The sequence below is a fragment of the Panthera leo genome, chromosome D3 (assembly GCF_018350215.1).
Source record: "Panthera leo isolate Ple1 chromosome D3, P.leo_Ple1_pat1.1, whole genome shotgun sequence".
Classification (NCBI taxonomy): Eukaryota; Metazoa; Chordata; class Mammalia; order Carnivora; family Felidae; genus Panthera; species Panthera leo.
Window position 1 is genome coordinate 32,049,337 of NC_056690.1, and position 23,395 is coordinate 32,072,731.

A 23,395-nucleotide genomic window follows, 5' to 3' on the forward strand; every position below is an offset into this window, starting at 1 on the left:
TTAGTTCTGGGTAGTATCTTTGATTCTGTGGCTCTGATTTGATGATCCAACCTTCTGCGTTCCGTCGTGAAAGAGAAGGACAGACTGAAAAAGTATTCTATATTCAAAGAGGTAAAGAGACAGGCTAAATGTAACATGTGATCTCAGATTAGATTCTGGACCAAAGAGGAAAAGAAAAGAGGAGGTTTTTGCTTATTTCTTTGATTTAACTATAAAGAACTTTACTGGGGAACTGGGGAATCTGCATGAAATCTGTGGATTAGATGTTAGTACTGTAACAACACTAAGGTCCTAATCTGGATGGGTTTACTACAGCTATATAGGAGAGGGTCTGCGTTTTTAGGAAACCGGATGAACTGGTCATTATGCCTGCAATTTACTCTTAAAAGGTACAGAAAAAAGCTATACACACATAAACAATAATAAGGTAAATGTGGCAAAATGTTAGCAACCAGGGAATCTCAATGCAGGTTTAACATGTACTATTTTTAAACTTTTCTGTAAATTTAAAATTATTTCAACTTAAACCAAAATATAAAGATGTAATAAACATTTTGAGGCAAAAAAGTATGGAGAAAAGATCAGCTCTACTGTGAATTAACTTCTCTTGAAATATGATGAGAGATGTTTTGTTTCTCTGTTTTACCTTTTAGATTCTATGCTAGCTTTGGAAGAAGGCTGAAGGAATTCACTGCTAGACACGGAATCTCTGAATTCTCCAATTACTGAAAGTATAATTTTACGCATGTTTCCATAAAAGAGCTGAATATCATTAGGCCGTTGGGGAAGATCATACACTGAAATAGAAAATAATATTTGAAATATATGAATCTTCACATAATCACACCACAAAAATATAACAGATAAATTTATACATTTACAGCAACAGGTTGGGGTGGGTGACATTTGACGTTTACAACTATTGACGAGGATGAAATTATAGGCAGCTCAGGCTCTGGCCTTGGATTTGGTGACCTAACCTCTCCAAGCTTTCGTCTCCTCAAGGATAATATAAAAAATTATGATCCATCTCAGGGGTTGTCGTGAGCATTAAAGTATGAATGTGTTTAAAGCTACATATGGCATCAAGCTGACTGTGGGCCAGGTAACGTTTTAATCCCTTCATACATATTATTCTAGTTAGCTTTCACAGCAACTCTTTGAAGTAGGAATTATGTATTCTGGATTCTACATTTAAATTAGACATTAAGAATGACACTTTTTAAATGAAAAGTGTTTAAAAGAACACAGTAAGTGTAAGTTGAAATTTGTAATAACCAAAGATATCGGACTACAAAAGTTTATATCAAGTGTGAAAATATTTGCCATAAATCACACATTGTACAAAACAAGATTATAAATACCTATAATAGTAATATACTCAAACAAACGTTATTCAAAATAACCACATAAAAAGTTCAACTGCAACACTCCCATAGGTGATCTACTAAAACTAACCAACACAAAACAAAGTGGGATTGTTTCCTCCCTTCCTCTGGACAATAAATACACCACCTCAAGGAACCCAGTATTCTGGTGTCCCAAACACCTACCTGAAGTCCTACCTCTTCCCCATCTTAGATGAGTGGTCTTGACAGATTACATGGGCTCTTGGTTGGGTTTGTCAACATGACCCTTAATATAACACATTTCTTGAATTTCTGTACACACAACTCCCTCTCCTTGGACTATCCTTCCCCATTCTGGTCCTCATCTTCTCCATCTTATCAACTCCTCCCCATTCTAAGTGTTTCCATCTACAAAGCACAGTTCAGTTTAACTCTCTGATTAGGATCTTTCTTATGATGAAGAGATAAGGAAGGTAAAACTCAGAGGAGATGAAGTTGCAGAGATGGTCTTGAATTGCTTCAGCTCCAAATCCAAGGTTCGTTCTATACTCTGCACCCTTAACGCACTGCTGACAAGATTCATTTCAAATCTTTTCATTATTTTTAAAAATTTTTTTAATGTTTATTTATTTTTGAGAGACAGAGTGTGAGCGGTGGAGAGGCAGAGAGAGAGGGAGACACAGAGTCCAAAGCGGGCTCCAGGCCCTGAGCTGTCCGCACAGAGCCCAATGCGGGGATTGAACTCACGAACCGTGAGATCATGACCTGAGCCAAAGTTGGGCGCTTAACTGGCTGAGCCACCCAGGCGCCCCTCTTTTCACTATTTTTAACTATCCATCCCAACCTTCCCTTTGAGCAGATGACTTAGACTCCTAACTACTGGAAAGATGAGTATTCTGCATCACCTCTACATAGGCATAAATATCCTTTTACCATTTCATAATTTAGAAGCAATATATACTTTACCATTAAAAAAACCCTAGAAAACAGGAGTGCCTGGTTGGCTCAGTCAGTTAAGTGTCCAATTCTTGATTTCGGCTCAGGTCATGATCTCACAGTTTGTGAGTTTGAGACCCATGTTGGGGCTCAACATGGGGCTCCCTCTCTTTGCCCCTCACCCACCTTCTCTTTTCCTTTCTCTGTCTCTCAAAATAAACTTTAAAAAAAAAATAAAACCTAGAAAACAAAAATAAAGGAAAAAAACATGACCACCTGAAATTCTACTACCAGAACATAACCACTGGTAATATCTGGTGTCTAAATCCTGCGATTTTACCTGTGAAGCTGTATATAGACACATTAAATTATTTTTACCATAATAAGACCTTATTATGCAACTTTAAAATAATTAAGTTATTTTAAAATAAAATAATAAGACATTCTCATGTCTTTAATATAAAATCATATCATTATTTTAATAGCATCAACATTTTCTATTACATAATCGATGCCTTATTCTTGGACATTTAGGTTACTTCTTGCTATTATAAACAACACTGTGGTAAAAATCTGTCCATTTTCACATAATTTGTATGTGTCAAGACATGTTTTTTTGTATCAGTAATAAACTCTATTAGATGCTTGAATGGTTCAGCTCAAATAGAGCTAAATATCTAGGTTGGAGCTATTCCACCGCTGTCTATTTTGGATTGATTGATTGATTGATTGATTTTGCCACCATCACATCCTCCATAAACTGCATAGCTGGCACAAATCTCAAAATGAGTTCAAGTTTTGCCAATGATTAAATCTTAAATAGTAATTACTCTGGATTTAATAATGATCATTCATTCTCCTGTTTACAAGTCTACCCATAAAGTAGGTGTCATAAGATTATTCATAACATCTAACATTTATATAGCAAAGCTCTCTCATTTCATCTTCACAATTCTGTATGCATGAGAAGATAGATATTATTACTCTCATTTTACAAATAAGGAAACTGAATCTATGTAACATCGAAAGCCATACAGCAGAATTGTGGCTCAAACTCAGCCTAACTCCACAATCTAAACTAATACTCTTTCTCCTTATATTACATCACTGGACCTAGATAAATCTTTTGGGTCATGATGAAATTCTTACCTTCAGTTACTTGTAACTCATCCTGAAACGTTTCAGCAAAATCAATGTTCTGCAGCACACTATGTTCTGGAAGTATTTGTTCTATAATCCCTGGTTTGTGCAATAGGGCTCTGCCAACAGAAATTTTTACTCAAAAACTATTTTACATAAATTCAATTTTCATTAGTGTATTTGGCAAATCTCACAAACAGCATGAATGATTCATTAGTATATAGATCTCATATCTTAAATCCTAATATAAGTAATTTTTAAAAGAAAATCTGTTTTGGACGTTCCCTTAAAAGTTATACATGGAAGTGTAGTCATCAATTTCAGTTAAATATTAACATCAAAATGAGAACTCCCAACTGTAACAGTAGAAAGAGTAAAATTAGATTATCTTCAGGTCTTACATTTTCATTATTTGTAAGAATTTGATCATAGTTAGAAATCTGTCTCAGAAAAAACCAAAAGAATAGGCCAAGAACATGATTTAAGTACATGAGAGAGGGACATTTAAATTACCATGTAACTATATTTACCTGGCCTCTTCTAGAGAATCTCTGAGGTGAGAGAATTGAAATGTAAATTTCTCTGTAATACTGTGATGTTCACAAACAAAAGAAATTATATGCTGTACACATGCAGCAAAGAGGGGCTCTAAAACAATATGCTGATTGTTATATCCCAGTAGAGAAAAGGGAAAAATAAAAACCAATACCCAGTAATCTAATTTCTCCAAATGTCAGTTTCTGTATCTAAAATACTTGACAAACAAAACCAGGTTCAAAGTTGAGATCTTGAGTCTATTCTAACATCATGTAGCAACATATTACTCAAATCTTTTTTTTTTTAATTTTTTTAACATTTATTTATTTTTGAGACAGAGAGAGACAGAGCATGAACGGGGAAGGGTCAGAGAGAGAGAGAAACACAGAATCTGAAACAGGCTCCAGGCTCTGAGCTGTCAGCACAGAGCCGGACGCGGGGCTCTAACTCACGGACTGCAAGGTCATGACCTGAGCCGAAGTCGGACGCCCGATTGAGCCACCCAGGAGCCCCTCAAATCTCTTTTTTAACATTCCAATAATCCTCAACAGATTAAAAATAATAAAACAATTTCCTAAATTATATACCAAAATAGAACATAGCAGAGCACAAAGGGTTGGAAGAAGGAAATATTGGTATATGCATATACCCCTCCCCCACTGAGAGCTAATGATTTCCTACTGACAGATGAAATATCGTGAGCTTCATTTATTTTATATTCAGTCCTCTAGGCTAGGAAGCAGATTTTTATAACACAAGAATTCTGAATTCAACATACAAGAATGTTACCTATGTTTAAATCACATCTAAATCTAAATGTCTAAATTTGACATTTCTGTATATTAAACTATATTTAGAGGTACCAAATTTTCTAGAAGCACATGTTTTAAGCTAGCATGTGTTTTAACATCCTACACCCTTCTAAACACAACTTGATCCTTTCCAATAATTCACAACATTCCTAGAAATACTACAAATAAGTCAGGTGTGTTTATATACAATATATTTTTTCAGTAGTTCTTAAATCTTTTCTAAACTTGACGTACCATCATTAGGAAGAGCATCCTGTTACAAAGACTAAGGTGCCTATTTGCATAAAAGAGAAGGGGCACAATAGGTATGCCTAGTAAAGAACGCACACTGCAAACACAGCAGATGGGTTTCATACAGGCATTTCTTTCCTCACAATGTGGTGGACTGTCAGCCACACAAATTTTACAAAGATTTTTCATCTACCGGTTCACTAAGAAGTAGCTGAGCATGTTCTACAAATTTCAAGTCCCAAACCATTTTTAAGCCTTCATTATTTCTACTGAATAGTTCCCAACATGATAAGTAACTTACCTTCGATACTGCTGCCTTGAGATTTCATCACCACCAAAGAAGTATACAGTTGACATTTCTGTTATAGTTGTAGAACTGTTCTCTCTGTCTGAAGGATTATATATTATAGTAACATCCTGATGCCAAGAAAAACAAATCAGGAGTAAATATTAAATATTTTTCTTAAGTCATTTCATTCTGAATTAACTATCATATGAACCTAAACAGTCAACAGACATGGATGTATATGATAGCATTTCTGAAAAGGTAAGTACTTCCATTCGTTATTACTTTCAACTATTAATTTTTCTTCATAAAATACATTAATTATTAACTTAACCTAAAAATGAATTCCTATTTTTCGTGCACAGACTCATACTTACTTCTTGTGTTTTTTCCTTGAGCACAAATTTATCTGGAAAAATCCTTAATACTTTAGGATCCAGCAAAATTTTTTTCTGAGAATCCTTAAAACCTACTGCTTTAACAAAAGCTGCCCGAGAGCCAGTGTTATGAACAGAAAAAACAATTCTACTTTCTTTTCCAGGTATTAAGTCATTCACTGTTACCATGTAACTGTCAGATAACTTTTTAACATCTTCCAAAATAAGATTACTTGTTCCTCCATATCCAGACAAAGGTATCTAAAAGGAGAAAATATATAAATCCAAAATTATTTTTATGTAAGTAAAAAGATTAAATTAAAGCCAGAAAAGAAAACCCATACCAATTGAATACAATTAAAATTATTATTCTTGGGGCACCTGGGTGGCTCAGTCGGTTAAGTGTCCAACTCTTGATTTCTCATAGTTCAGGAGTTCAAGCCCTGAGTTGGGCTCTGTGCTGACAGTGTGAAAATTCTCTGTCTCCCTCTCTCTCTCTGCCCCTCCCCTGATCATGCTCTCTCTCAAAAATAAATAAATAAACATTAAAAAAAAATTATTACTCTTTGTGTACTTTGGTTGGTAGTTACCCCACTTCCAGCCCCGCACTATACTGAAGAACTTCTCTTAGGAGAAAAACAAAGAGTTGCAAAATTATTTACCTTCCAATATGCTAAATTATTTCATTGTTATAAAAGCCAAGCTTAGATAATAAAGGAATAAAAGATAAGTATAAATAAACTTGTTTAAGAAGTGTCTAGGGTGGGAGCACCTGAGTGGCTCAGTTGGCTAAGCATCCAACTTCAGCTCAGGTTATGATCTCACAGTTTGTGGGTTAGAGCCCCATGTCAGGCTTTGTGCTGACAGTCTGGACCCTTCTTTGGATTCTGTGTCTCCCTTTCTCTCTCTCTCTCTCTCTGTCCCTCCCCTGCTCACCCTGTCTCTCTCTGACAAAAGTAACATTAAAAAAAAAAAAAAAACAAAAAAAAAACAAGTGTTTAGGGTGGAACATAATGTTTATAATTTACTTTGAAATGCATTACAAAAAGAGATGAATTGATGGATGGTTAGATACGTGATAACATAAATATAGCAAAACATTTAATTGTGGAATCTAAGTGGTAGGGTGAAAGCTCACCATATAATTCTTCCAACTTCCCAGTAATTCTCAATTTTGAAAATGAAATGTGTTGGTGAAAAAAATCTATTGTTCTATAATCCTGTTAGCCTTTGGTCTACCAGAGTGAGAAAGAAGTGTGCCAAAGGGACCAAACAAGCCAAGAACTCAAACAATTCTCAAGAGGACAGACCCCCCTGGTAGCTGGGGTGCAGAATGGAGGCAGGCTTTAGGTGCCAACTGGTGCTGTCTCTAAGCCAGGCTGCTTCCACAGGGCTTAGCACTACCAGGAAATAAGGATTCACAGAATAAAGTCTATAAATAAAAATGTAGGAAAACAGGTATGCTGCTAGAAAACAAACTTCCCATACCTTATAAAAATGCACTCCTTTAAAAATGACCTATCATTTCCAATTATTAAAATAGTTCTAGGGCACCTGGATCGCTCAGTCATTAAGCATCTGACTTCGGCTGAGGTCATGATCTCACTATTCGTGAGTTCGAGTCCCACTTCGGGTAAGCATAAGCCCTGCTTCGAGTGAGTCCCGCTTTTCTCTCTCTCTTTCTCTCTCTTTCTCTTTCTTTCTCTCTCTCTCTCTCTTTCTCTCTCTCTCTCTTTCTCTCTCTCTCTCTCTCTCTCTCTCTCTCTCTCCCCCCCCCCCCCCCATCCTGGGATTCTCATTCTCTCTCTCTCTCTCTGCCCCTTGCTCAGTTGTGCCCTCCTCTCTCTCTCTCTCGAAAAACATAAGAAAATAAACAAAATAAAATACGTTCCAAAGAATACCTTGCAAACTTGAAAACATCAATAGCTTATTTTGAGTTGTATTATGCACTTAAAATAACGTTTTGAAAAATTAAATTTAGGGACCTCATCAATTGGTACTGGCTTGCCAAAATGAGTACAGATTAGTAGTGTTTAATTTTTTTAATTTTTAATGTTTTTTTAGCTCACATTTTAATTTTTTAAAACATTTACATCCAAATTAGTTAGCATATAGTGAAACAATGATTTCAGGAGTAGATTCCTTAATGCCCCTTACCCATTTAGCCCATCCCCCCTCCCACAACCCCTCCAGTAACCCTCAGTTTGTTCTCCATATTTATGAGTCTCTTCTGTTTTGTCCCCCCTCCCTGTTTTTATATTATTTTTGTTTCCCTTCCCTTATGTTCATCTGTTTTGTCTCTTAAAGTCCTCATATGAGTGAAGTCATATGATTTTTGTCTTTCTCTGACTAATTTCACTTAGCATAATATCCTCCAGTTCCATCCACGTAGTTGCAAATGGCAAGATTTCATTCTTTTTGATTGCCAAGTAATACTCCATTGTATATATATATACCACATCTTTATCCGTTCATCCATCAATGGACATTTGGGCTCTTTCCATACTTTGGCTATTGTTGAGAGTGCTGCTATAAACATGGGGATGCATGTGTCCCTCGAAACAGCACACCTGTATCCCATGGATAAATGCCTACTAGTGCAATTGCTGGGTCGTATGGTAGTTCTATTTTTAGCTTTCTGAGGAACCTCCATACTGTTTTCCAGACTGACTGCACCAGCTTGCATTGTCAATGTTTTGTTTTTTGTTTTTTGTTGTTGTTTTTTTTTTTGAGAGATAGAGTGGGGCAGGGGCAGAGAGAGGGAGAGACACAGAATCCAAAGCAGGCTCCAGGCTCTGAGCTGTCAGCACACAGCCTGATGCGGGGCTCAAACTCATGAAGGGTGAGATCAAGACCTGAGCCAAAATCAGATGCTCAACCAACTGAACCACCCAGGTGCCCCTGGATTAGTGCTTCAGATGTGAAGCTCCTACAAATTCCTCCTCATTTAGAGTGAACTCCTGGTAGTTTCAAAACAAATCCCTTCTCACTCAGAGTGATCTCTTGGTAGTTTCAAAAGCCAAAAGTGTTTCTAATTTCTCTTCCCACAGAAATTTGCAAGTAAACTTTATATACAAAACTAGAAAACAGGGAAAAAGTTAGCTTTTGAACACACTCAATATAAATATTCTTCCTGTATTTTCCAAGCCTAAAGAATCACAAAGAACTGCTGAGTAAAAGGTAAAGAAAAAGAATAATGAAATAAAATTATATCTGACCAATGCTAACAGATCCAAAGATTCAAGAGGAAAAACTACTGTTCTAGAGCAGGGTTTCTTAACCTCAGCACTACAATGTCTTGAACTACATCATACCTTGTGGTGGGGGCTGTCCTTTGCCTTGCAGGGAGTTCAGCTGCATCCCTGGCTTCCACCCACTAGATGCCAGTAGCACCCTTTTCCCACCCCCAGTAATGACAACCAAAAATGTGTCTAGTATTGCCAAGAGTCCCCTGGAGGGTAAAACAGCCTCTGGTTGAGAACTGCTGCTCTACAGGACTGGAAAACAGAGGCAGTATGCACACCTAGAGCCTGCACAATAGATAAAAATGGGCTTTGTAGTCCAGTAGTCTGAATCTGAACCCATCCTGGATGATTTACTGCCATGTAAGAAATATGACCATGGCAAGTATCTCTCTAGGTCTGTTTCCGTATGTGTAAAATGAAGAATGGTATGACAGACAGTCGTTTTGAAGATAAAGTATGGTAATTCGTGTGGTGATGATTAAGAGTAGTGCTTGGCAGGGGCACCTGGGTAGCTCAGTCTGTTAAGTGATCGACTTCAGTTCAGGTCATGATCTTGTGGTCCAGGAGTTTGAGCCCCACCTCAGGCTTTGTGCTGAGAGCTTGGAGCCTGGAGCCTGCTTTGGATTCTGTGTCTCCCTCTCTCTCTGCCCTTCCCCCTGCTCGTGCTATGTCTCCCTCTCTATTTCAAAAATAAATAAATGTTAAAAAAGAGAGAGAGAGAGAGAGAGAGAGAGAGAGAGAAATGCCTGGCATATACTCAGAATGCAATAAATATATTTTTATTGCAGTCCCACTGTGCTATATATAGTACACAAAGCATAATTTCACTTGCTCCTCAGAACCAAACCAGGACAGTAAGTGAGTGAAGCACAAGTTGAGTAGAGACTGATCCAGGGTGAGTGTGAAGAACAGTGGCTGTTCCCAGTCTCTCATCACTAGAGTTAAGTGCTCTTCCACCACTGTGCTAGGCTCCTTATCTCCACAAATGTACACCAGTGCTAGTAGGCAAAGTCTTCCTGTGAGATAAAGGCCATATCTGTGCACTTCTGGTCCCTGTTCAGCCCACCTCTGAGAGGACAAGTGGCATCTACATAGGCAGGACTCCCACTAGGATCCTACTTTGTCTCAAGAAGGTCAGCTTGAACTTCTGCTGGTGACTATCAAATCAAATGGTCTTGCCCTAAACCACCAGGGAATTACTAGCTCTCCAGAAATTCTTACTTAAAAATAACCTTACCATCTTGGCTAGTAAACCTGAAACTAATAGAAATATATTCAGGATAGGGGTGCCTGGGTGGTTTACTCAGTTAAGTGTCCACCTCTTGATTTCAGCTCAGGTCAGGACCTCATGGTTTGTGGGTTTGAGCCCCAAGGCAGGCTCTGCTCTGGCATCACAGAGCCCGCTTTGGATTCTCTCTCCCTCTCTTTCTGCCCATCTATCTCAAAATAAATAAACACTTTTTTTTTTTAAAAAAAGGTGACACCTGGGTGGCGCATTGGTTAAGCGTCCAATTCTTGATCTTGCAGTTTATGGGTTCAAGCCCCACTGGCAGTGCAGAGCCTGCTTGGGATTCTGCCCCTCCCCCACTCATGTGCAAGTGCGTACACTCTCTCAAAAAAAAAAAAAAAGAAAAAAAAAGAAATAGGTTCAGGATAGTCTGAAAGATATAGCCCATTTAGTCTTCTCCACAAACCATTTGATTCTAACTTGAAGCCAGATCATCAGGATATGTGGTACTTTGGCATTGTGTCCTGGGCTCACATATAAGGATGTTCTTTCCTAAAGATGACCACTTATATCTCTTTTTTTTTTTTTTAAATTAAATAAAATCTACCCTGAAAACATGGGGCTAAAACTCATAACCCTGAGATCTGGAGTTGCATGCTCTACTGACTGAGCCAGCCAGGCGCCCGATCACTTACATGTTTAAACAATTTTGTCCACCACAAAATTGTGGTGGGCAAGTAAAGAGCTCCACAGAGAATATGTCAAGTTTCAGCATCAAAAAAAAGCTAAATTTGCCATAAATATCTATTGTTTAAAAAAAAACGTTTCGGTATTTTTAATCTTGCAACTCATCACATTCCCTCTGATTATAGAAAATGGACCAAAGTTTTAGTCCCCAAACTGTGGGATTACAGCCAAAACTGTGAAGATTTAAGGTGTGCACTTTTATGGAGCTTGGGGTTCATCTGACGACCCTGTCCTCTCCTTTTTTCAATGATTTACGACCTTTATCTCTTACTGCTTTAAATATATCTAAAGAAATGAGTTGAAATCCTTTTTAAAAATTACGTTGGGAAGAAACAAAACTATAAAAGCTCTTGTCAGAAGAGAAGGAAACAAAACACGAGAGACTCTTAATGATAGAGAAAAAACTATGGGTTGATGGAGGGAGGTGGGTGGGAAACGGGCAAAATGGGTGTGACGAGCACTGGGTGTTGTATGTAAGTGATGAATCACTGAATTCTACTCCTAAAATCAATATTGCACTGTAAACTAACTGAAAATTAAACAAATAAATAAAATAAAAGCTCTTGTCTTTAGCCCTAGTTCTGGAACAGAATCTAGTAAATGGTATCAATAGGTATTTTGCTGAATTGAAAGAATACAATTTACTTGGAAAGTCAGTATCTTAAACAGTTTGATCCAGATTTACCAAAAAAATGTGTTCCTGTAAAACTGGGTACATTTCAAAATTCTCAAACTGAAATGAAACTTAAAGGTGTGAGAAGAGAATGTTTCCTATAGAATACTATGGAAGCTATTTTTATCACATGACACTTGTACAAAGTACATAATTACTCCCTAACTTGTTTGTAAAGCAAGGCAATCCCCTATTTTGACTTATAAAAAGCAGAGGATATATAATTACCAATATTAAACAAATATTTACAACATGTCAGAAACTCCATGGGAGGACAAAAAGCAATAAAATCATCTTACCGTGAACTTAATGCCTGGTTGTGATCGAATTCCCAGTTGTTTAATTTCTAGTTTAGCCAACATACAAGATAATCGAGTAGGAGCAAATAACACAGAGATGTAAATGTCTTCCTTTGGACGCATTCTAATCTCACAGTTACTGGTCAGTCGCTCTTCTGAACCAAAAGTGTGCTGAAGCTACAATTTAAAAACAATCACTACATACAAAAAAGCAAGAAGACAAAACTACCACCAAACCAAAGCTTCAAAGATGAAGCACACATAATGGTCTGCACATGTAAGTGCTTTGAAAGAACATGAAATAGCATCATGCACACTACAAACCTGAAAGCAGTCCTGGTCTTGTCCTCTAATGAGCAGTCGCAGATGCTGGGTTGTAGATGTACAATTATTTCTTAAAGCTAGCTTCTGAAGCCTAGAAACAAGAACACATTATAAATGTGGTTTTACTCCATGGATGTTGCTACAACCATGAAAACAAAATCAATTAAAACTAACTGCAATGTTTAGAGATGGACTGGATTGCATATGCCACTTTATTAGTAGCCTGCAAAGGTGTCTCCACAGTCCTGAAAACACACATTCCTCCATTTCTGAAAACATACATTCAAGACTCACCGTGTCAGAGCAAGTTTTTGGTTTAAATGCTCTCCTATTATAGCTGCCTAGCCAACTTCATTATTTATACTATATTTATATATATAGTATGTGTGTATGTGTGTGTGTGTATATATATATACATATGCATATGTATATATACATATACATATATATGCATATGCATATACATATATGCTGGGTGTATATATGTATATATACATATGCATATGCATATACATATAAAGTCTTACCTGTCTTATAAAACAACAAAAAGCCAGATAACAAATTAAGTTTCTAAGTCAATACCACTCTCAGGCACATTGCTTGGATTTTTCACTCTAAGAACCTCATTTGCACAAACTAGTTATTTAAACACTATATTGAATTAACCATATTTTTAAAAAGTTACAATATGCAAAAAAATAAAAATAAATAAAAAGTTACAATATGCAAGTAGAAGAGACTTAAGAATACTAGCTAGCTGGTGGTTAAAAAAAAATCCTTTAATCTGTGAAAATATACAAATCTTCTCTTCATTGGAGAACAGTGAACACATGAGTACATCTCCATTTTACTCAAATTTTGAAGATTGGCAGTTAAATTATTTAAACTGTGGCCTATGTCTTGTCCACCTTGGGATGAAGGGGAAAGGCTGCTGAGCTCAACCTCAGAATAAAATCCAAGACCTACAGGGGCGCTTGGGTGGCTCAGTTGGTTAAGCATCTGACCCTTGGTTTCGGCTCAGGTCATGACCTCATGATTCGTGAGATGGAGCCCCGTGCTACGGGGGATTCTCTCTTTCCCTCTCTCTCTGCCCCTCCACTGCTTGCGTGCTCAATATCTCTCTAAAAATAAATAAGTAAACATTAAAACAATTTTTAGGGATGCCTGGGTGGCTCAGGCGGTTAAGCAGCCAACTCCTGATTTCAGTTCAGGTCATGATGTTATGGTTCATGAATTCAAGCTCTGCATTAGGCTCTGTGCTGACAGTGTGGAGCCTGCTTGGGATTCTCTCTCTTTCTGCCCCTCCCCTGCTCATGCACGTGCACGCGCTCTCTCTCTCAAAATAAATAAATAACTATATTTTAAAAATTTAAATCTAAGACCTGAGGAAAGCATTCAAAGAACACTGGGAAAACCTAACAACAACAACAAAAATCTTTAAAACCTTTTATTTTTATCTATTTTTAAGGAAATGTAGCTATCATTTGCAAGTAGTAATCAAGTAGAGGGAGGGGGGCTCAGTTTCTAGTTTCAAAAAAGAACTATACAAAGTAAAAAGGGTTAACACCTTTATTATATACAGTCCACACAAAATAATAATTAAGAAACACTAAATCCTAACAAACAATTAGCCAAAGTACATGTGCAGACTTATGAGAGAGAAATCAGCATAAATGAATGAATATATGGAAAAATGCAGAACTTCAAAAATTAAAAAACATCAATCTGGAATGAAATACCACTTTGGACCACTTTACCCTTAGAAAATATAATTTATTAACTATCATTTCTATCTGTAACTGAGGCAAAATCAATGACTCAATGAGAACACTCTCCCTGAAATTATATATGAATTATTTCCTCTTTCCTCTGGAAGAAGAGCTCACTTCAAATCTCCCTTTTGCAACAAGCACCTTCTTCCACAAAGGCAGGCAGCAGGCAAGTACCACATCAAAAGAACACCAGGATCCCCTTGCCCTCTGTTTCTGGGTCCTCTCCTAGCACCCACTGGGTCACAGCCTCTGAATGCCTCCTAGGACATTTCTTAGGGAGAGAAAATAGGATGATCTCTTTCTAAGCAGACAATACACCTCTGTATCATTAACCATGCTGCAACATCCTTATAAAGGAGTAGCAGGAGATATTTGGGGTGGGAAAAATCATCTATGTAGGACACTACAATGGAAGTAAGGGCACTACAGAAACAGAAGTCCATCGTTTCCCTAGGCAGGCGCTGCGCTAAATACTGTACATACATTAGCATGGTACCTACGGATCTATTGCTTTCAACAAGTCCACTTCGAGACATCATGTGTCACAGCATCCACAGACTAAGGTCCTTCTCACAGAAGTGGCGAGCTCCTCCAGGCTGAGTTAAGATATCTAACCAACCATAAACAGGGATAGAACAGTTTTCAGGTCACTTCCCTGTACTGGCATGGGGCTTACACTTAGATCTGTTGGATCAGAAGGCACTCCATGAATCTCCATGAAGAAGTGAAGCAAGAAATAAAGGAGGACGGCCTGAATGCCTTTCACTTAGGCGAGGGCCAGGGAAAAATGCCACTGAAGCACGCACAAGATAGTACCCCCATTTTCAACTTAACTAATTTCTGATTAAAAAAAAAGTTTAACACACATTAATTTTGTTTCAGATGAGCTCTAAGATTTCAAGATGTTATGGCATCTGGAACAGCTAGATTTTAAGAGCAGCCATCTCTACTCTATTAATCATCTGTTGCAAATTTTATCACAAGACAGGGAATTCTGTCAGGAACAATACAAGGATGCTGATGGCCCTTACTGAGCTCTCTTCTGCCTTTGTCTTAAAGGAAAGAGCAGTTATAGAATAAGCGGTGTATCAACAGGAACACTCAGTAGCTGACGCTTGCCAGAGTCTGCACTGTAATAATGACTATGATTGCTAGGGCATATTGGAAAGTGATCTTCCTTTTACCTTAGACATTGATGGCTGAGCTGAACAGCTATGTTATTTTGACCACATTCCATGGCACAGAACTTCAAAATCTCAAATCACTATTTGTATGTGTAGTGGAGCAGACCACTAATGTTTTGAGGAAAAGTCTGGTATACACTGTTCAGATTCAACTGTATAGAACCAGAAAATTCTTCCATACAGGCACATGCCCTTGTTCCGCCCTTCCTTTCAACGTGTATTCCATCTCGGCTGTCTGCAAAAACCAGATGACATAACCAACAACACAGGAGCTACTGAAAAGGGCACAATACCTCACACTCCCTGCCAATCAGGACTTTTCAAAAGTCTAGCTGAGAGAATCTTTACTGAGAGCTCCCTACAGAACATGCAGCCCACCATTCTTCTAAGTGCGTAAGCTGTCTCATTCAAGCCACCACCTGCCTCAGCACCCAGAAAACATCTTCAGCTGGGTCTTCAGGTGTGACACATCCAGACCTGAATGAAGCACCTCAAAGAGGGAGCATCCTGATGGGAGCATTTACTATGAAGTAGTTTTACTTTGAGACTTGGCATGCTGTATGGATTTCTCTTTGAAAGGACCCCTGCAAGAAACATCTGTCTAAAGTCTACAGCAGGAACAGCTATCCTCTCTCACACAGTAACTGGTTTGTTCTTAACCTCTGAACACTGTGACTTATCTCAGGATGATGGGGTTAGAGTCAGAACCAAGCATAAGACCCACATCAAGGCGAGTGCAAAGCGTGAGCCTTCTGCAGGTGAGCCTTCGGGCATGACCTTTATGATTACCATATCTCATCATCCCACAGCAGTCGGCCCTCAAGTTTTTACCTTACTATATCTTTTTGAAAGCTGCCTTTGCAACAAGACAAGGTACATATGACTGACTACTTGGATGGTTAAGCAGATGTATGAACTCTATAAAGTAAGGAAGTTCAATTAGATCTTTTTTGCACTAACAAAACTATAATTTTAAAAAGTAATTCTTCACACCTATAGTACAGATTCAGCCAGAAGTTTCTTATCTCTCAGGTACCATAGAAATGTGTGGGTAAAACATTTAGGTCAAACACAAAAATGCAAAATATGGAAGAAGAAACACTGAGCTTTAATAATTGCCTAGGTTATTAATTAGAAGTATTTAGCTATGTTGCTAAGCTTATGAAAGGAAAAATATTACTATACTATATATTATATGCCAATTAACTCAAAGTTCATATTCATAGTGTATAATCAAAGTGCACATAAAAATAAGATTCAAGATATAATTCACATTAAACCATGACAGAACAGATCTGGTCTATTAGAGACCCCTTTTACTCTTTATGGTACAAAGCATTCATATTCTACTACTTTGTAAACTCCTGAAGAATGCAAGGTCTCTGATTATTTTTTCTTCCTACCTTTCCATAGGGCTTTCCAGAGAAGGAACAAACAAACTCTTAAGTGCCTAAATCTGATAATCAGCAGAGAATCCACCAAAGAGCTTAAGAAAATTGAAACCTATTTTTTTTGGATTGCAGAGGTGAAATTTAAAAAAAAAACACTTTTTTTTTTTTTAACGTTTATTTATTATTGAAAGACACAGACAGACAGAGCATGAGCATGAGCAGAGAGAGGAGGAGACACAGAATCCGAAGCAGGCTCCAGGCTCTGAGCTGTTAGCCCAGAGCCCGACACAAGGTTCAAACCTACAAACCGCAAGGCCGAAGTCAGATGCCCAACTGACCAAGCCACCCAGGTGCCCCAGAGGTGAAAATTTTAATTAAAACATCGGAATTCATAATAGGAAGATTACAGAACATAGTATAACTTTATTCAACTCTAAAAATATTAACATGGTCATAATTATCAGAGTGGAAAACAATGCTAGGTGATGACAGCAGAATCTTTGTGCTCAGGAGCTGCTACATGCATACTTACTGTATTCTACCAAGAGGGACACCCCCCCAGGCCAGAAACTGCTTGTTGGACAAAATTGATGGAACATCTGAGCAGCAAGATCCAGGTATTAGAGGTTTATTTCCTGAAGAAACTGCTTCACCTTTTAACATCACTTCATACTGTGGTCCAAATGGCTGCACGAATATTTTCAAGATCCTAACAAAGAAAACCATCTAAGTTGAATGTCCACAATTCTATTGGCAACTATTTCCCACAGGCTTCCTTTGTCCAAGAGACTGAACTGGGTGCTGAGGATACAATGACATTCCCACACTTACAGCTTATATTCCAGAGGAATATCGACAAGGAAAGACTGTCACAATACCATCTACACAATGGGACAAGGGAAGTTCATGGGGTCACGGGAATACTACCGACTACTATTTATGAGGAGTTTGGGAACAGTTGAGGAAAGCTTCTCAGATGAAAGAGGTAACTCAATGAAGTTGGGGGCAGCTGTTCCAGGCACAAGTGTTCACATTTGTGCAGGCCAGCTCTCCTCTGAAAGGTCACAGTAGCAGACTGAGCACACTGAGGCATTCCATAACCCAGGCAGGGGACAGGGCACATGTGTCTCAGCAGTGTGTGCTTCTAAGCTCTGTTTACCAAGCAAATTCAAATACTAATGACAATGATGCTCCGACCACTATCAGGTAATATTCACTTATGATTTAGGTGCCAAAAAGTCATAAGCCTGGAGAAATGGGGGAGGGGGTGTGGGAGCAGGGGGAAGCATCTTAAACTACCAACAACTGGTGATGGTTTCCTTGGAGAGAGAGAGAAAGTTAATGAGAAACATCAAGATTGACATTTTATTATTTACTTTTGTCAGAATATATTTAAAAATAGTCATTTCTTAATTTCTAGTCAATTGGTTTAAAAGGAGAGTTTTAGTACACAAAAAGAAGAAAATCTGAGGCTAACAGAAGTTAAACAGAGCTATACTATCTATCAGATGAGATGAAACATGTCCTAGATCATTCAGACTGTGGAACGAAGCACATCTAAATAAGTGACTATTTTCAGAAAAGAGTACAAACTGGTCATTATAAATAATTTTATATTACCTTTCCTCACAGGCTTTGGGATCCTTTGGAGTAAATGTAACTATAACTTCATGTTCTTCTCCAGGTTTAAGGAATAGATTCTCTGGATCCACTGAAAAGTGACTTCCTTGGTCTGGGATCTAAATATTTATACAATTATAACTAAATACTGACTTATGCAAATGTGGCTTTTACTCAGTTACTCTCATTTTTCATTTACTCTGACAGGTTATTTTTCCCTTCTGCCTTGTCTGTCACTATCCCACTTTGTCTTATTCTCTTGGAAAGGGCACTTTCTCTTTCCACAAAGAAGTTAAACTCCCATTCCTATTTCCTATCACTAACACCCTCTTACTCATCCACACCTCTCAGAAATGTCTACATATATGATCACTCTCCTCCAATTCCACCTATCCACAGGATAACATACACATTTTTCAGGAATTAATCTAGAACTTGGTTCTTACATATAAAACATCAGATGTTAAAGTGTCCTATCATCTATTTCCTACTGGTATAATCCTCAGATTTTAAGCACTCTGTTTGATCTCTGGGGCAGCTCAGCCATGTTCACAATGTCAGAAGATACTCAGAGTCTCACAGACTAAGGAAATACTATGTCATAGTGCTCTTACACAAATTCTTACCTTGATATCTAAGTAAACATCAATATTCCCTGCATTTTTCAAAGGTAAGTGCTGCTTTGCTGAGGAAGCCAAACTGGCAAACAGGTGCATAGTCTAGAGAATGGAGTAAAACCAACATCTTAAATAATGTCACAATTAGAATGAAATCAACCTGAACATAAAATCATGGCAAAGAAAAGAATTTAGGGTACCTGTAAGTCTTTTGGAGCATGTATCCTAGCTATTCCTGTTCTTGCTTGAAGACCAATACTTTTAATGACTGGGGTAGGGTTTGGGCTATCAACTTCTATATCGACTCTTGCCAAGAACTCTTCTGCTGAGCCTAAAATCTCTACAAAAGCTCATTCTTTTAGTTCAGACACCAGAGAATTATTTAAGTCTAAATGTTGTATGTGGTCCAACACTATGCCCTCAGGGATCCCAAGAAATCCTAAGCAAAATGATTTTTTTTAAGTTTATTTATTTTGAGAGAGAGAGAGAGACAGAGACAGAGACAGAGAATCCCAAGCAGTCAGTGCAGAGCCCGATGTGGGGCCTAAACTCACAAACCATGAGATCATGACCTAAGCTGCAACCAAGAGTCAGATGCTTAACCAACTGAACCACCCAGGAGCCCCAGCAAAATGATTTTTTGAAGAATTCCTCTTTGAAGAGGAATAGAAATTAGTGGAGGAGAAAAGAGAAAAAGAAAGAAAACATCCAACTGGTAGATGTGATAAAATCAGTGTACAAAAAAGATCCCAAAAGGTTTTCAGTGGTACTTGCTGGGGTTAACCACAATTACATGGATTTGAGCCAAAACAGCACACTCTCTGTCCCATTTTTAAAACAACATAACATATTTCACAAATTCCTCAAAGTATTCACATTCACTGATAGAAGAAACATGCCTCAACTTTGTAGTTTATTTTGCTACAGAGAAGAGCAATTCCCCCAAAAACATAAACATGAATACCTGAAGAAGTGATCCGTTTCTTTGGACTATGGAAAAGAACCCAAATTATCAGAAATTCTGGATCCTGTAAAATAAAATAAAATTTAATTTAGCATTAAGATGTAAATCTTAATGAAAGATAATTGGTTTGGAAACTTAACTCCCTCTTTAATTTGAAGCCAGTTCCTTCAATCCACCCAGCTTACCTGTCCGTCATAACTGGCAGGCATCATGTGGTTGACCACAGAAGGAGCTGCCAGCTGAGCAATCATGTCAGCATACGGAGCTGCTTTCAAAGAAGCATGGATGGGTGCCTTGGAAAATGTGAAGCAGCGCCAGGCTATGGCATTCTGTTCAGAAATAGAAGAATCAGTCTCAGTAAAGCCAACAGTGCAATGTTCATGTGATGTTAAATTTGTTGACCGAATCGTTACCAAAAAATTTACTTCCATAAGAAAAATGAACCAAGAATGATATTAGCGGTACCTAGAATTCCAAATCAATGTGTTCTGTAAAGTTTCTTACTGTACATTAATACTTACAGCATTAATAACAAGTCTGATTGGCACAGTGGCATGAGTCTTGTTTATCAATTTTAATGGCAAAGCTTTCCAGCCTCCATAAGTCAAGTCACCAAAATCAAGAACATCTTTTTTTTCTGTTTCTACCTAATTATGAAAGAAAAGACTAATTTATAAAAAGTCATATATTAATATCACAGCTTACATTCATATCACTGCTTTTTCCAGTTACAAATAGTCAGCATTAAATGTAAACCTACCTAAATATCCCCAGGCCATTTTACAATTGCTATTTTCTACAAAAATAAATGTTAAATTCATTTTCTGAGGTAGTCTATGTATGCAAATGTACTACAGAATAAAGTAATATGTTTGCTGTTGCTACTTTGAAAAGACTGTTAGATCTTAAGACAAACTGACAATTTTATAAAAGATACAAGCCTCCCTTCAATGAGTTACTATGAACTCTATTATTATAATTTTAACTTCTCAATTCCCTTCAAAATATATGTTGGAATTTTCAGATTTAGTCCAATTTCGGGCAAAACTAAAAATGTTTAAAATGATACCAAAATAGGCATATCAAAAGTTTAAAATGTGTGCCTAAGAACAACTTAACACAGACCTCTCACACACACACATGTAGAAATGCTGGATAATATTTAACACACACATAAATTTCTTCAGCCTGGCCAAATATAATGGGAAATCAAAAACAGACTGGCAAATGGGAACTGACTTCCATGGTAGCCCATGAAGGTCTGGGATCGAGCCACTTCCAAGGTGGTTGAGCTTCACCACCCTCCTAACCACAGAAAGTATGACCCTGAGCTTGCTGTGGGCAGGGCAAGGCTAGAATGGAATCTGAGCTCCCTGCATCAAGTGCAGAAATTGAAAGAAGTGCCTTTTATGAAAAGGAAACTAGAAAACCTGTTTATATGTCTGAGGAGGTAACAGGGAAGCTTGTCCAGCAATGGGTGGGTGTCAGAAGACCATTTGCAAGAAAGTAAAACTCTAGGCCTATGCCACACTAGATATGAAAGCTCCAAGCTGAAAATCAGTACAACCCTTCATGCCCCAAGCAGTTGTACAAAGTGCTCTCTATGGACACTCAAAAACCAGGACACATGGAATTACTACAGCGAAGAGCAGCCTTAATGATGTGAGCTCACATTGAAAGAATTTTTTAAGTCAATTAAAAAATTAAAAACCTTGGGGAGCCTGGGTGGCTCAGTCGGTTGAGCGTCCAACTTTGAGTCAGGTCATGATCTCCCGAGTCATGAGTTTGAGCCCTCCATCGGGCTCTGTGCTGACAGCTCAGGGCCTGGAGCCTGCTTCAGATTCTGTGTCTCCCTCTCTCTCTGCCCTCCCCCACTCATCTGTCTCACTCTGTCTCAAAAATAAATATAAACATTAAAAAAAAATTAGAAACCTCATGAAGAAAGTAATCAGGGAGACCTAGCAAAGCTAGCAGAAAAATTAGCACCTGAAGAACTAGAAATAATCTGAAATTAACTATAAAATAAGTACACTTTAAATACAGATAATAGAGTCCATGAAAAAGGTAAAAACAAAAGATTCAAGAAATAATGGTGAGCAAAAAAAATAAAAATAAAAAGTAAAATAGCATGAGCAATCTGTTAAAAAACATTTAATGTTACGGTTTTAAAACCATTTGGGATTAAAATAGTAGTCAAAGATATGACGGAAGGAAAAGATCAACATTAAAATGACTATAGCTTTTTGTGTTGTTTGGGCTCCTGATTAATTTTAGACTTCAGTAACCAATTTGAATAAGAAGGGAACAGAAATGTGTAACTTCCAAACTAATGCAGATGCAAGAGAATTGTAACTTCAAAAAGGAACAATTTCACTTAGAAGATAAAATTATCTTGAGTCTAAACACACATAACAGAGCTCAGAATACCCAAGACAAAAATCAATAGAATTATAAGGAGAAACAGACAAATCCACAAAACTTCTCTTAAAGACAAAAAGACTAAACACACAGAAATGTTAATAACGATACAGAAGACAGTAACAAAGTAGAGCTAAAGGACATGTAAAAGAATTCTGCACCTAAGAGAAATTAGAGTCATTCTTTTCAAGCACACAAGAAACATTAACATAGATTGAACTCATGCTAAACTACAGAATCTCTTTCCTTCTTCCCCTCGCCAACCCATATTCTGACTCCAACATGGGGCATGCAATGGGGAGAGGCTGCTGGAACATTCCCAAAACATTTGGAAACTATAAATGTACTTTAAAATGCGTAACAATCCAATTTCTCCAAGATCAAAAAGTCTTCCTTGGCCAGACTTACTACATAAATCTTTAATGATATGGATGAAATAGCTAACTGACTATAGTCATTGGTTTTGGTCGACACGAATGTAATACAATGTTTCAGAAACCACATATATTTAGAAATATTGCTATTTCCACTTTCTATTTGAATTGATAGTTCAAACAACTATTACTTGAGCCCTTACTATATGCCAAGCACTATTTTGGAAGTGAACAAAAGAGACACATGTCCTGGCCCCCACAGAGCTCACACTCTAGCGGGAGCAAAGAGGATCAGACAATAAACAGGTAAATATTTAGTATGACAATGCTGAAAATGCTAAGCAGAAAAGTAAAGTGGGCAAAGGGAGGTGGGCATGCAGGGATGAGGGAATAGGTGGGGACTGCCATTCCACCAACAGTGAGAGAGTATGCGGTGTGTGGGAGAAGTATTCTAGGCAGAAAACAACTGTACTCAAACACTGGCAAGATCGTCAACACTGGTGGCTTCTTCATCACTAGAGACACTGTCTAAGCTGTCTTCCAGCATCCATGAAGCTTAGTCTTCATGTGCATCCAAACTGATATTGAAACACTTTTTAAATCCGTATGTGATGTGGTTACTGAAAGTTATTCCAAGCTGAAACACTCATTCATGTAACATAAGGCAGTTATTTTCCCTATACACATATATTCAAGATGTCCCCTACGTAACCACTTCCTGTATTCTTTCTTAAAGTGGTATTTAAAAGGTTAATATAGGGGCGCCTGGGTGGCGCAGTCGGTTAAGCGTCCGACTTCAGCCAGGTCACGATCTCGCGGTCTGTGAGTTCGAGCCCCGCGTCAGGCTCTGGGCTGATGGCTCGGAGCCTGG

The 23,395-nt window shown here is 37.8% G+C and overlaps 1 protein-coding gene across 6 annotated transcripts in view; it reads right to left on the reverse strand.

Annotated features, from left to right (window-relative positions):
* Positions 1-23,395, reverse strand: part of CEP192 (centrosomal protein 192) — a 131,031-nt gene that overhangs the window by 25,277 nt on the left and 82,359 nt on the right. For all 6 annotated transcript variants that reach the window (XM_042909424.1, XM_042909422.1, XM_042909421.1 and 3 more), the window contains 13 exons: positions 20,254-20,379; positions 19,918-20,061; positions 19,733-19,796; positions 18,969-19,108; positions 18,778-18,870; positions 18,152-18,270; positions 17,064-17,240; positions 12,185-12,275; positions 11,861-12,037; positions 5,669-5,929; positions 5,307-5,422; positions 3,435-3,544; positions 647-797 (listed from right to left, as the gene is read on the reverse strand). In XM_042909424.1, coding sequence (XP_042765358.1) covers positions 647-797; positions 3,435-3,544; positions 5,307-5,422; positions 5,669-5,929; positions 11,861-12,037; positions 12,185-12,275; positions 17,064-17,240; positions 18,152-18,270; positions 18,778-18,870; positions 18,969-19,108; positions 19,733-19,796; positions 19,918-20,061; positions 20,254-20,379 — 1,769 coding nt within the window. The remainder of the gene's footprint in view (positions 1-646; positions 798-3,434; positions 3,545-5,306; positions 5,423-5,668; positions 5,930-11,860; positions 12,038-12,184; positions 12,276-17,063; positions 17,241-18,151; positions 18,271-18,777; positions 18,871-18,968; positions 19,109-19,732; positions 19,797-19,917; positions 20,062-20,253; positions 20,380-23,395) is intronic.